The sequence below is a fragment of the Macaca thibetana genome, chromosome 1 (assembly GCF_024542745.1).
Source record: "Macaca thibetana thibetana isolate TM-01 chromosome 1, ASM2454274v1, whole genome shotgun sequence".
NCBI classification, from domain to species: Eukaryota; Metazoa; Chordata; class Mammalia; order Primates; family Cercopithecidae; genus Macaca; species Macaca thibetana.
This window is the reverse complement of record NC_065578.1, coordinates 202154660-202168970: the sequence shown is the minus strand read 5'-3', so window position 1 is coordinate 202168970 and position 14311 is coordinate 202154660. Positions and strand designations below refer to the sequence as shown.

Below are 14311 nucleotides of genomic sequence, written 5' to 3'. Positions count from 1 at the left end.
ATTTGTAAAGTACTTAGGATAGTGCCTAACACATAGTAAAAGCCCTATGTTAGTAACGGTTAAATAAGAGAGATTCCTTAAGTCTTTCACGAACTCAAAGACCTGTAAACATCCATTCTAGGCAAACACCATTTCACTAATCTGCCCACTTTGTTTCATACTGTGTATTCTGCTCTATTTTAAGGTAATTTTTTAAAATGGCAAACAATTTAATAAATGTTCTTATTTTAGCAAAACTGGGAGTTTTGTAGCTAAGTTGCCATATCAAAATGGGACTTAACATTCTGGTAAGTATTAAAATAAAATTTTTTAAAGTTTTTGTAATTTTCCTGCTTAACGAAAATTATCAAGACAGATAAGTTATCAAGGAAGCTTTGTTTCACTGTCCAGGAAGAGCTAGCAAATACTGTTAGTATAGTTTCACCTAAGTATTGTTAAGAAATTACTGGTGGGGGTGGAGGGCCAGGAAGGGGAAAGAAGATGGCTGCCTCCCATATATCCAATTCCACACAACATATTATACACTGTCAAATAATAGTAAGAGCAGGCTCTGTTAAGGTATCTGGAGAAAGAAAGCACAAAATTGAGGACTCCAAACTACAGATATACATAATATAATCACTACTAAATGACAACATTTCCTCGTTCCCAAAGTTAATGTCTAATGAAAGCCCCAAAGACAGAATGTAAAACCTGCAAAATTAACAGTAGACGGATTAGAAAAGCTCATCTGTATTCTCTGGAGGAGAAATCATGAATGTTTTGGTGTTGCCAGTTATAAAGCCCATGAAGGGTGGCACATGATAAAAGAAAAGAGTGACAGGGAAAGCACCAAGCTGGAAATCTGAAGCCAGGAGCCGAGCACGGGAAGGAAAGGGATACACAGAACCTGCAACACAGTGACGGGCTAGCAGCAGATGAAGATGATCTCGCAAGGTACAGTTCAGATTCCTCAAATCTCTAAGCCTTCTACGTGAATTCCCCCACACTAAAAACTGTGGAAAAGATCCCCTAAAGCTTTGAAGCTTGACATCTCTGGACCCAGACTGGCTCTGTCAAATCTAATGACTGATTGTTTCATATCTATGGCTTCATTTTACATCATGATTTCTACTATATTCTTATCCCCAAATCCAACTAAATACTTATGATTACTAAACAAAAGTAGCAAAACTAGGCTTCATCTTAGGTGGTACAGAGGAAAGAGAGAGGGTACTGCAAATGCCAAGCAGCATATTAATTACCCCACATTTCTGCAAAGAACAAAAACTCAAGGCCAAATATATTGCTTGCTCCATGAAAACAGAGACCTTATTTGCCTTTTGAGCATTAAACTTAGTTAATTCTTTCATTTTACAAACACTAACTGGGCAGCTGCTAGCTCTAAGACACTGTGTCAAGAGGCAAGGGAAGGTGTGAGCAGCGGAGAGGTGATCACAACGCAACATGGAAATCAGTACTCAGCAGACACAAAAGCAACACGTCCTGCAATCCACAGGACATGATGAATGCTGAACATTAGGACAAAGACTGTTTTTCGTTTTCTTTTTTTTTTAAAGACAGGGTTTTGTCATGTTGCCCAGGCTGGTCTTGAACCCCTGGCCTCAAGCGAATCGCCTGCCTTTGCCTCCCAAAGTGCTGGGATCACAGGTGCGAGCCACTACGCCCAGCCAAGGATGGTTTCTTGAAGGAGGTGGTATCTGAGCTGGAGATTCACGTGGAGAGGCGGTTTGACAGGAAAACGAAGGGCACAGGAAGGGCAAGGCAAGCAGAGGAAAAACGCAGAAGCACGTGAGTACAAGGGAGCTGGGGAAAGGCAGCTAGCACTGTGTGGCTGGAGCATCCAGGGATATGGAGGGAAAGTTCCATGGCAGAGAGTTCTCCAGCAGAGAGCTACCAGGCAAGAACAAAAAGGGCCTCACGCCCTGCTTCAAGAAGCCTGGATCTTCCTCCATGTGCACTGAGAAGCCACTAAAGATTTATGAAGAAATCTATGAATCGCAGATTTCTGGGTAAATGTGACAGTCAGAAGCTTAGAGAAGGAGAGACTGGAAGTAGGGAGACAGGGTGGGGAGATTCTATTATTGTGGACAGCAGATGACAAGGCCTGGACTGGCACAATGGCAATGGTGAAAGTAATGGGATATTTATGAAAGAGAATCAGGAAGTCTTGGAAACTGAACCAAGGGAGGAAAAATTGAAGATAAGTTCATACTTAGTATAAAACTTGTTGAATTAAACTGAACTGATATCTATAGACAGATTATGACATCTTAGAATCACGGAAGGAAAGCAATTCTGACTTCAAACTAAATTTAGGAAAAAGTGCAGAGAAGAAGAAAGGCTAGACTTTGGATTTGGAAACATGGTCGTTAGTCTCAGCTTCATCTCAGTGTCCACATCTTTGAAATGAGGCTAATGCAACCTGCCTCACAATATCATGGGTAGAAACAATGAAATAACAAGATTCATAATGGATTCACTTCATACAAGACAGTCATCGTCTGTCGTGCGCCTGCGGTTAGCAGGTGCGGTCACTGAAAGGGAGGTGGGGTCCACACAGGGTCGTTTAAATTACCTGGAGATGGCACCTCCCGTGACTTCTCGAAGAAGGCGGCAATGGTGAGGAACAAACTCCAGGAGTTTATTATACATGACCTGAAGGCCATTGGGATGAGATTCAACAAACTGCTCTATAATCACCTATTAAAAGGAATATCATTTTTTAAAAAAAGCATTTTAAAGGGAAGTACAAACTATATATTTCAGAAAAAACAATAAAGAAAACTTTACAAATCTGCTTCCTCATGCTCACCCTCCTCCCTGTGACATATTTTCTAAACAATAAAGTAAATAACAGGTCACATTCAAAACTAGTTCCTCGGATTTGGCTGCACAATTACGACTGTTGGGGAGACATGGGCTGATAAACCATGCACTCTCATCTGCTTCCCTGTGAGTTTGAAAATAAAGTAACACCTTTTAAAAAAACAATTTAAAGCAGAGCACACGATTCTCCACTGCAACTCCTCACTGTCTTTATCCTGGCCTTTTCTTCTACCATCATGCAGATTAGGGAAGGGTTTGAGGCAGAGAAAGATAGAAAATATATTAGTTTATTATTTTATTTTTTGTGATAAAATTGGGAGTCAAGAACGATATGACAAAATAAGCTGAGTTTAAATAAAACATAATGTGGCTACTGAATTTAATATGCCACTGAAAGTTCAAATATTTCTTGAATTTAGCATACTATATTCAGTTCAGTGAAAAAGGAATAGATGAGTGACTAAAATATTTTCATTGGTTGGGCACGGTGGCTCATGCCTGTAATTCCAGCACTTTGGGTGACCAAGGCAGGCAGATCACTTGAGCTTAGGAGTTCAAGATCAGTTTGGACAACATGGCAAAACTTCGTCTCTACAAAAAATACAAAAAAAACCATTAGCCAGGCATGGTGGTGTGTACCTGTAGTTCCAGGTACTTGGGAGGCTGAGGTGGGAGGACTGCTTGAGCCCAGGAGGTTGAGGCTACAGTGAGCCATGAGCATGCCACTGCACTCCAGCCTGGGCGACAGAGTGAGACCCTGTCCCCCAACCCACACACACATAAATTTTTCACTTATTGACAAAGAAAAAATGTACGTAATTTTTTCACTCCCATAGAGACAGCTATGGAATATAACAGGATATAAACAGAACTGAAAGATTATTTATTTTTAGTAATCTTAACAAGGCCAAAATAATTATTAAAATTAGTCCCTAAATTTAACTTTTATCATTGGGAGTCTCAACTTTCCATTTTAAAAAATAAAAGACTTTCACCCTGAAATCATGTGAGTATAATCTTTGTATTTACTAACAACAGTCAGAACATTCACACTGACAGGTCACTGGAGGCAAGTCCCCAAACACTGAGGATGGGCTCAGTGACTTCTCTCAGTCTGAAGCAGACGAAGCTGCTGTTTTTTGCATGTCAGAAACTGCTGAGTATCAGCAACTTTATATAGCACAATCTATACTCTGGCTGCTCAGAAGCGGGATATACTTACTTCCTATATTTTAACTATATCCTAATAGGTGAAGGATATTGCATAGCCGAGTTCTAGATTTAAGGTATTACTCAGCTAATTTGTTATAAAAGCCCTTGATCTTTGAATATTCCTCCTCTCACCTTCCCGGTCCAGCAAACTCCTCCGTATTTTTCAAGACTTGGGCCAAATGTCATTTATTCCCTGAAGACTTGAGGGTGCCACTGTCTACCCCACTCACACACCTTTCCACGCTCACAGCACTCTCTGCACCTTCCTCGTACACTGCAGTGTTGTCACTGCTTAATTGTCCACCCTGCTTAGTCCACCCATAAGACCAGTGGTTTGAAAACATTCTTTTAACAACTACTGAGGAACAACTGCCTGCCATAAAATTGACCTAAAAACACGTGGATGCACACCTTCTCCCTAGGTGAGAATGTTGCCCTTGAAGCCTGAGCCACAGCACTGCTAGGACACCTGAGAGGGCACGCCCAATTCCAGGCATTGTAACATTACTTCCCAACTGTAACCCACGGAGACCAAGCCTTCCTTACAGCTGGTACTGTAGGAACTGAGAATCTTTTCAGAAAGATCTCTGTTCTCTCTTCTTATCTTCCTTACACCCAGTAAAGAGTCAAAGGCAGAGCAGAAGCTCATGAATGTTTGTTGAAGGAGGTGCACAGACCTCGTCTATGTATGGTTTCACTAGTACTTGGCCAACTAAGGCCTCCGCGTCCCGTGTCTTGTCAATCGTGGCGTAAGTCCGCAAGCAGTGCCGTATTATGTCGACATCAGACGTCTGAAGGCCTTCTAATAGGAGGCCTTCCAGTGACTGCTGTAACATGGCTGTAATGCCAGCTATACGCTGCAAGAAAAGGTGGGTAAGTAAAAAAAGCTCTAGTTGGAGCAGTTTCTGAAACTGTAAATAGACACATAACAAGCCTCTTACACCAATAGATGATGACATATATAAAATCAAAATAATAACTTTTCCTGGAGATAACAATGAACCCCTCCACCCCAATCTCTTTATAAGTAAATTTCCGCTTCATCAAAGAAGAATTTAGACAGAATTACAGAATGAGAAAAAAAATTATCTTCCTCTTAAGCTACAGAGTCAATCTTTAGGAAACATAATGGATTTAAAATCCAATTAAGAGCTTTGGATAAATTAATTGTCTACATCATATAATATGTCCAATTCCATGAAATTCAGAATTAATTTTACTCTTATCATCTGGAAAATGTGACTGAGTCTTTACACAAAATCTATAATGTGTGACACTTAGGAAGCTGGGGCCCAGAAAATTAAAAATTGAAAAAAAAATGCAAGGCTAAGTTCAAAACCCTTAGATCAACAATATTACTAATTTAAACCAGAATTATTTAGCAAGTTCCTTAACACCAAACTGTGGAAATCCAAAACAACACTTACCGGTCTTACTTTGTCCAAAAGAGGCATGCCTTTGCTTTGAACAGCATGAAACTGTAACTGATTAAATTCTGTGGCAATTCTCTCCAAAATTTGTCCGGTCAAAAGGGGGCTAGTAGAGAAAACAATTACAGAAGTATAATCCCTAAGGTCTCTATTTCCACAAGAATACATCACACACCTGGCAGTGAGAGGCTTTCACACCCACTATATTTTGACTTTTGTCAAAGTGTTTTACATGGCCACCTTGTTACAAGGTGAAAGCTAAAGCGTCTTTTGTGCCATCAGTCAATGTTCCCCAGGAGCCATATGCACAGCATGTTCTAAGTGCACTGGGGAATCTGTTGAGTACAAGCTGCTGCTGCTGCCTGGCCTTGACCCACAGGGACCAGACAGCAGCAGGGCTGGCCAGGCCTGTGTGCATGCAATTACATGTTTCTGCCACTGACTCCAAGCCCTCCCATTCATAACCTTCTTCTTCAGCTTCAACCTCCCTTCTTCTTCCCTCTCCCCCCCCCCCAACCTTTCCCCTCTCCCTCCTTATCGTTTCTTTCTCTTTCCATCCCATTTCTTATAGCTGGATCCTTTCTACTTCTCCCTTGCCTCACTCCCCTTGCTAAAATACCTCTAAATATTTTAAAATACCAAATACATTTGTCTCCTCAATAAATGACACTGACCCTCCAGCAGGAATAAATATCTCAAAATATCTTATTTTAAATTTAAATAGTAATGACTTACTTTAAAATTACATTTACCAAACAGCAACAGCTGTCAACCTGTATGTTCTGGGTCCTAGTGACAGGGCATTCTTTACATATCTGGCACAAAATATAATAAATGTACTTTTCCCCCCCAAACATATTATCAAGTGTCAATATCACTCAAAAAGAAGTAAAATAGCAGAGGAGAAGTATAAAGGTATAATCACCCGCTGTGTATACTGAGGCATCCTGTGTACACTGATGGCTCATCAGTGAGTGAGGAAAAATGCCCACATCATAAGGACACAGAAAATGCTGCACTGAGAGTGTCAGTGGTCTACCCAGTTCTGTATTTGTAGCATCCAAACTAGTTTAGAGGAACAGGAGCTACCCAGCGTGACCAACCAAAAAGGTTAACTCTTTCTTGAATATCCCTAACTCTTTCCTGAATAATCTCGTGTGAATTGATTATTTATAAATTATCTGAATGTTTCTTGGCTTAACAAGCATGGTATATCTACTATTCAGTAATATTGCCCTGGTTTTACCTTCTCTACAGCTCAGATTTGCAGATCTGAATTTAAGAAAAGCTCCTCAAAGATGATTCAGAGCAAGGAAGAGTGCAGTGTCTATTATACTGAATATAACATACTGAATATAATACAATAATGTAAGAGTATGTCCAGAAACAGACATCACTGAGGTAATTAGAAGCCTATTCTCCACTAGTGGGGGACATTTGGTATCTTTTCTTAGGTACCTACTAGTTCCAGACACTGTGGGTATAAAGATGTCAGGGACCTTACAGACTGATGGAGAAGGCATGCAAGTCAATCAACAGTTCCAGTCTCAACCGTAAGTGTCTGGTGGATGACCCGGAGGCCTGATGAATGCATGGAGATGGAGCATCTAAATCTGAAAGGTCAGGGACGACTTCCTAAAAGAGGTGGTCTTGTAAGTGAGCTTTATGGAAGGGAACTCTTGCAGTGTCTTGTTTATACTTTCTCTCACAGAACTGAGTGAGACAGGTTTAAAGAAAGCAGAAGGGATCAACAGTATCCCATACAAGAGACAAGAATAAATTTTTACATAACAAATCTGTATCGTTTTATAACCTGCTTTTTTTCCACTTAGCATAGTATTTTGAACCTTTCCATACTTTAAGCATGTTTTGGGCTAGATTTGGATGGAATAAAGAGAAATCAGGCACGTGAAAGGGAGGTGGAAGTTAAAGGAAGGGCTTTTGGTACAATAAATGGCCATACATAGTAAAATTAAGGAAGCATAAGTCAGCAATGTTCAGGGCAGTCAGGGAACCACAAGTAGTTCCGAATAGCTTTAGTGAAGAATACAGAAGTGGCAAGGAGCAGCTTAGGAGTTTAAGATTTACCCTAAAAACACTAGGCAACCATTGTTTCCCAATCACATAGTAAGATGTGATTAGACAAATCTGAAAGATCCATTTGACAGCTACAGAGTTAGTTGTCCTAGAGAAAATGAGAGGTCAGTCAGGAGGCCACTGCCTGAAACGAGGCAATGGGAGAACCGAGAAGGAGAGGCAGACATCTCTCAATCTCAGAGATGCTAGAGCAGCAGACTCTCCAGGGCTTGCCTAGTGAATGAAAGAAGGAGATGAAGGGAAAAAAAGGAGACATTGACTCCCCCAAGATGTCTAGCCTGGTTAGTGAAGGAAATAAAGGCACTGTTTCCTAAGACAAGGAATCAAAGGGAGGAGTAAAATGTTTTTGCTGGCGGAGGCAGGGAAAGAAGATGAGAGCTCAGTTTTCAACATGATGAATGTGAAGTGCCTGTAGAACGTCCACTAGACTCCCTGCAGTCATCAGACTGATGAGTCTGAGGACTACAGAAGTTCGTCTGCAGATAAAGAGATCAGCATCCAGGAGGCCACTAAAACTATGGGGTTGGACAAGGTTACCCAGAAAGTGCTGATCAAGAGCACAGGGCCAAGAACAGTGCCCTGGAGAAAGCTGGCATGAAAAAGGGCAGTGGAGTCCATCAAAGGAACAGAATAGGAATAAGGAAGGAGGAAAAGAAAACGGGGAAGCAGGTATCACAGATGCCGGGTGAGGACACAGTTGGGAGTGGCTGTCAACGCTGTTGAGTGGAAGACAGAAGCAGAGCAGTTAGTCGAACAGGGCTCCACTGGTTCTCTCAGAACTGACACTGACAGGGACTCTGATGAGTGCAGATGAAGGGGAACAGAAGGGACAGAAGCACAAGTACTACAGGCTGAAGAAAAAAGACGGCAGCGATTGACCACTTATTTACACATCTCCATCAGGAAAGAAAGTAGAGACCTAGGACATGAGAATAATTTCCTTTTCAGATGCCTCATCTCCCTATCTATAAAATGAGAGATACAGAGCATACTGTTTCTACAGTCTCTCCAAATCTAAAATTCTGAAATCCTAAATTTAAGAATTTAAGGATCCTAAATCCTAAAATTAAGAAATCCAACTTGTCTTGATAGTATGATCAGGACTTTGAACTGCAGGTATATTCCATTTGGTCCTGGTTGGTTTTCCTGTAGCTTATCCCATATTAGTCAAGGAAAAATACGATGGCTATCAACATGGCTTTCAGAGATGCTTGCGTTAGGCCCGAACTAGACATGTATGAGGGTCTACTCTATGGCTACCAATCCTCCAAGTGAAGTTCCTATTAGCCTTATATGAGAGATGACAATACCAAGACACAGAGTGAAGTAACCTGACTCAAGCTACCCAGCTGGTACAAGCAACATAAGCCCATGCTCTTTCCACTGCACCATGGGGCTTCCCATTCGTGTTCATAATGATCCATTCAATTCATTTTCTGAGTCACTCAGCGACCTGACTGATTTTAAATTCAGTGTGGGAAGATAATAAGACACTACAGTATAACAAAGGAAACCGTCATCTTTTGTTTATTTCATCAGCTTTTTCTTTGCTGTTTATAAATTTCAGTGAAATGTGTCCTGTACTATTTCTTAATGATATAACATTCGTGCATTTTGAACCTCAAGATACATCAACTGGAATACTCTGGGCCTGTCTAAATAATCTAAGATGACTGCTATTCCACACCTTACAAGTCAATAGGGATTTTACTAGTCCATGGGTAAGGCAATTTCAATAATAAAAACCTTCCACAGAAAGTACACGTTCTCTGACTCCCTGAAAGGTGCCGTGTTGGAACCTTTCAAGGCTATATAATACGACCATCAAGGCTATATACGACCATCAAGGCTATATACGACCATCAAGGCTATATAATAACATGTATAAGCTTTACCATTTCATGCACTCTGCTTTGCTTGAGCTACATTTAAAAACACTAAGCCACAGACTGGGATTTTCTTTATCAAAAATGAGTTCTAACTAAAAAAATTTTTACCCTGGATGTAAAGTATTAATTTATGAGTTATTTAGTAAAAAAATACTTACCTGCTTGCTTCTAGTGCAGATGTTTCTTTAGAACTTTGAGAGTTTAAGATTTTTTCAATTTTCTCAACTGATCGAATAACTTGTATAAGCCTCAATACACACATCTATAAATAAAAATTAAGAATAAAGCTATTGTCATGTTTAATCTTAATTATCTTATTTTGTCATCCTAAGTGCAAGAAAATACAAAGTCAAAAGTCAGTGTAAAATTACCTATAGCATCCTACATTTTTAGCATTTATACATAACACTAAATTCCCAAGAATGCAAATATTTTGGCTTTCTAGAACAAACATATTTCAACATTGTATCACAATTTTAGAATTTAAAAAAACTTATTTTTTTTGTTTCTTATGGTATATCCTTATTCCCTCTTTCTTTTCTCCATCTTTTTAAGGACAGGGTCTCGCTCTATCACCCAGGCTGGAGTGCAGTGCTGTGATCTTGACTCACTGCAGCCTCAACTTCCCAGGCTCAAGTGATCCTCCCACCTCAGCCTCCCAAGTAGCTGGGACTACAGGCACACACCACCACATCTGGCTGTTTTGTATTATTTGTAAAGACAGGGTTTTGCTATGTTGCCCAGGCTGTTCTCAAAGTCCTGAGCTCAAGCGATCTGCCTGCCTCAGTCTCTCAAACTGCTGAGATTACAGGTGTGAGCCATTACACCTGGCCTCTTTTCTCCATCTTAAATAAACCTTTATTTTGGTACTACATTTATGTTCTTAAGATCCTTTTTTCATGTTTTTAGCTTCCAATCATATTTGTCCTCTTCCTTTACATGTGCATGATATACCGATAAACCTAAGTGCCAATTTATTAAAGACATTTATTACACAAGGCAGATATTATTATCAGGGAACATTATAAAAACTCATTGTTAAAATAACAAAAATAAAGCCATTCATTAAATACATAGTTACAAAGCATCTATCATGAACCAAGACATTCTTCTATACATTGGGAATGTAAGTGGATAAAACAGCAAAAATCCCCTCTCTCATGAAGTGGACAATCTTTTCCAGCAATGCACTACATTCTTGAATCTTTGGACAAAAGCTGAGAAGGGATCTAAAGAAGAGTTACACAGAAGATCTCTAAAATAGGCTTCTCTCCCTTGAGATTTTAAAAAGTGTGCTTGGGTACTAAAGTTATCAAAAGAAAAATAAATACACAAATACATCTAATAAATACATTTAGAAAACACTTTAATATAAACAGAGAGACATCACGCTGCTCTCTGCAAAGGTATCAAGAAGAGTAAATCACACCGTATGCCTGAAAGTGCTTGTTACTACAAGGTGCCACAGTGAATCAATGCTTTAATACTATAATATTTGAGTATACCTTTTTTTTCCTAATGTCCTCTTGTTTAGACACTCGTTCATCAACTGCCCGAATTCCTTCACTGACAGATGATCTAAGGCTCTTTAAAAGAAAAAAAAAATACTGCAGAGATTGTTTCATAACATTATGAAATTTACACATTTAATTCAATTCCACAGGACTTAACACCTACAGGCCAGTATTACACAGATATTGACAAATTACAAAATATTAGACACAATTGCTGTTTGTGTCTCAAGATTTAGGGGGGAAATGACATATAAAGCCAAGGTCATGCAGGATCGGCTGCCGAAAGAAAATTAATATATATACAACGAGCATCACAGGTGGTCAGGGTAAAGAAAGGATAACCTGAGTCAAAGTATAAGGGTGTCTGGTGGAGGAGATGAGACTTGAGTAGATTCTAAAAATTTGTGGATGCTGACAAGCATAGAGAGAAGATTATCAGAAGACAAGGCAGGAAGATAGAACAGTTATGACATATTTCAGAACCAGTGAGGAATACATCCAGGGGTAACTGCAGGCTTCAATTTGGGCAAAAGTAGGAATAAAACAGGAAGGGTTAATTCAAGAGGGCTATGACCAGATAATACCTTTAGACTAGATTCTACACATTTTAAGTACTAATATATCACGAAAAAGTTGTTTTGGGAAAATTCAGAATCAAGAAGTCAAGAACAGGAGGCAAGGAAAAGGGAGAGGTAATAGGTGGAGAAGCATGTCCAGAAGTTAATGAATTAATCAGAAATTAGGGCCAAAATGAAAGTAATGGAAAAACTAGAATAAACTAGAGAAATCACAAAAATTCTATAGAAAAGTGAATTCATTCATCCCACAAATGTTATGAAATACCTATTAAATGTCAGCTATTGTGCAAGCCAATGAGGATGCAATGGTGAAAAAGAAATAGTCTCATTTCTCAATGACTGCAGAATCTCACAGAGTAGCTTCATGAGTTGGAGGTCAAAAAGGAAGAACAGGTCTATTGCTAAACCAATCAGGAAAAAGATGGCTATAGAGACAGCTGTGGAAAGAGGGAGAGCATATGGTGCTGGCAGGAGGCAAGGTAAAGACTAGAGCCTGCAGGTGAGAGAGCAGTCAACAATGACAGAGCAGAATTCAGGAAAGTGAATCCACCTCCATGGGAGGCAATTTGGAGAGGACAGGACAGGACAGGAGAGGAGAGGAGAAGGCTGAGGACTGAGGCTCGGAAAACACCCTAACTCCACGGCTGGGGGTAGGAAGAGGTACACTGAAAAGAAGGCAGGAGAGCCACCCAAGAGCCATGTAAAAGCCACCCAGAGTGTGGAATCCAACAGTGGATCACAAAAACAATTTTCCTTCCATGCCAACAAGAAGTACTTTAAAAGCTTTTTGAAAAAATCAAACAAGACACAAACATCTGAAAATATTTGCTAGTTCAAGGCACAACTCGAGACCTCTCTTTAAAGAATTATTTCTTGCCTGCCATTCCTATGGACTTCTAAACACTGACATTGCTATTATTCTGCCTTTTTTTTTTTCAGCACTACACATGCACTGAATGTTTACATATGTCACCTACTGTGAGCCTACTATGTGCCAGGGACTGTCTTAGAGGCTAAGTGCATAAGGCTACACAAGCTGCGCATGATCTAGTGGTGACATACACAGGTAATAATGGTGCAATGAACCAAGTTTATGACAGCTCCTCAAGGCTAAGACAGCATGGAAGTCACGGTGCCTGACACAGACTGTGGGGTGGACCAGCAGGGACAGGACAGGGTAGCACACTTTTCTGTTGAAAATGATGCTAAAATTCCCTTCTCTACTGTTCATCCGGATGGAGTCCCTGTCTCCAATGGCTTAGACATGGGAGTCCCAACTCACAGCAGACATTATCTCATAGGAACATTAAAATAAATACAATTAGTTATTACATTAATTGTATATTATCCTTCAGTTACATTAGGGTTTAAAGAGATTCTGTAGATAGTCTAGGAACCTAACAATATATAAAATATTATTTAAGAAAATATTTGTAAAACTATAAATTTTTAAAATAGAAGCTATTCTTAAATTAGTGACTACCTACATATGAGTGAGCTGACGGTAACAAGTTGAGTTTTCAAACAGCCTTCTCCTCCCCCAACATTTTAAAGCTATCTACTCCAAGAATCTGTCATCTTCAAATCAAACATAAATTTTTTTGGTTACAGTATCACACGCAAAAAATACAGAATGATTTACAACTTTTCCGAGGGTATTATAATTACTAAACATTCAAAAAACAAAAAACAACAATCTAACAGATTAAAGGAATTCTTTTTTGGAGGGGCAAACAAGCATATCATGCTTTATGGTAAACTGTTTAATGTTATTTGGGAAACTTACCAGAACCTCTTCTCGTAATTGTCCCAAAGGCACAGAAAGCTGGTTGAGGGCTTTGTCCATGCCAACCTAAAGGCAGAGATCATGTTGGCACACACACTTCACAATCAAGAGTAATAGCTAAGTATCTATTTAATGATCAATGCAGTGCTAGACTTATGTTATTCTTTCTGTACAACAAAACGAACAACCATATATTGCTAAGTAACTAACATGTTATTTCACAATAAATATTGTTGATAGAATGTGAAAAAACCTTTGATGTACATGAAAACTATAAAAATAAAAGAAGTCATAATAAATAAAAGCTTTCTTAGGCACAATTTGCCTCTGAATAAAATATTTTAATGAATTTGAGAAAATTTAACTGGAGATAAAGAGCTATCCGTCTGTAATTTACAATATTCAACCAGCTGATATGAAAGTCTCAAGGACTCCATCTGTCCTAACCATTATAACCCTTGAGAAAAATCCAAATGAAATAGAATGGAAATAAAAATTTCTAGGTTTCTAATCCCACTACAACATTTATCTTAGATGTACATTTCCCAAATGCAAATATGGCTCATTAATTTTAATGCTTCTTAAAGTTTCCATGGAGATGGTTACTTTCTGTACTTCTTTGGAGAGAGTTTTAAAAGTAAAATAAAATAGGAATAGGATGACCAAAAGGCAAACTTTGGGAGTATTAAAACATAAGCACTTCTAACCTACTTTTATAAACAGCTGATAGCTCATGGCAAACTATTCTTACATTTTATAAAACCAAGCCTCCTGAAGATGAATATTGGCCAATGTTCTCTGAATCTAGCTCTGGCTAGCATATGTATCTGAAAGTAAATTAAACATTTCCTTAAGAACAGCTGATATTTGCTCTTGCAAATTGGTCTAAACCAGAGAGATTTCACAGTAATCAGCAGCTAACAAAAACAACCACTCTGCTATTACTAGCCTTTGCTTTTTAATAATATCAAATTCA

General features: G+C 39.1%; 1 protein-coding gene across 2 annotated transcripts in view; it reads right to left on the bottom strand.

The window, feature by feature from the left end:
- Nucleotides 1-14311, bottom strand: part of COG2 (component of oligomeric golgi complex 2) — a 51684-nt gene that overhangs the window by 20098 nt on the left and 17275 nt on the right. For both annotated transcript variants that reach the window (XM_050769165.1, XM_050769176.1), the window contains exons 3-8: nt 13336-13401; nt 10963-11043; nt 9616-9719; nt 5469-5577; nt 4719-4898; nt 2579-2703 (exon numbers count right to left, since the gene is read on the bottom strand). In XM_050769165.1, the coding sequence (XP_050625122.1) occupies nt 2579-2703; nt 4719-4898; nt 5469-5577; nt 9616-9719; nt 10963-11043; nt 13336-13401 (665 nt within the window). The remainder of the gene's footprint in view (nt 1-2578; nt 2704-4718; nt 4899-5468; nt 5578-9615; nt 9720-10962; nt 11044-13335; nt 13402-14311) is intronic.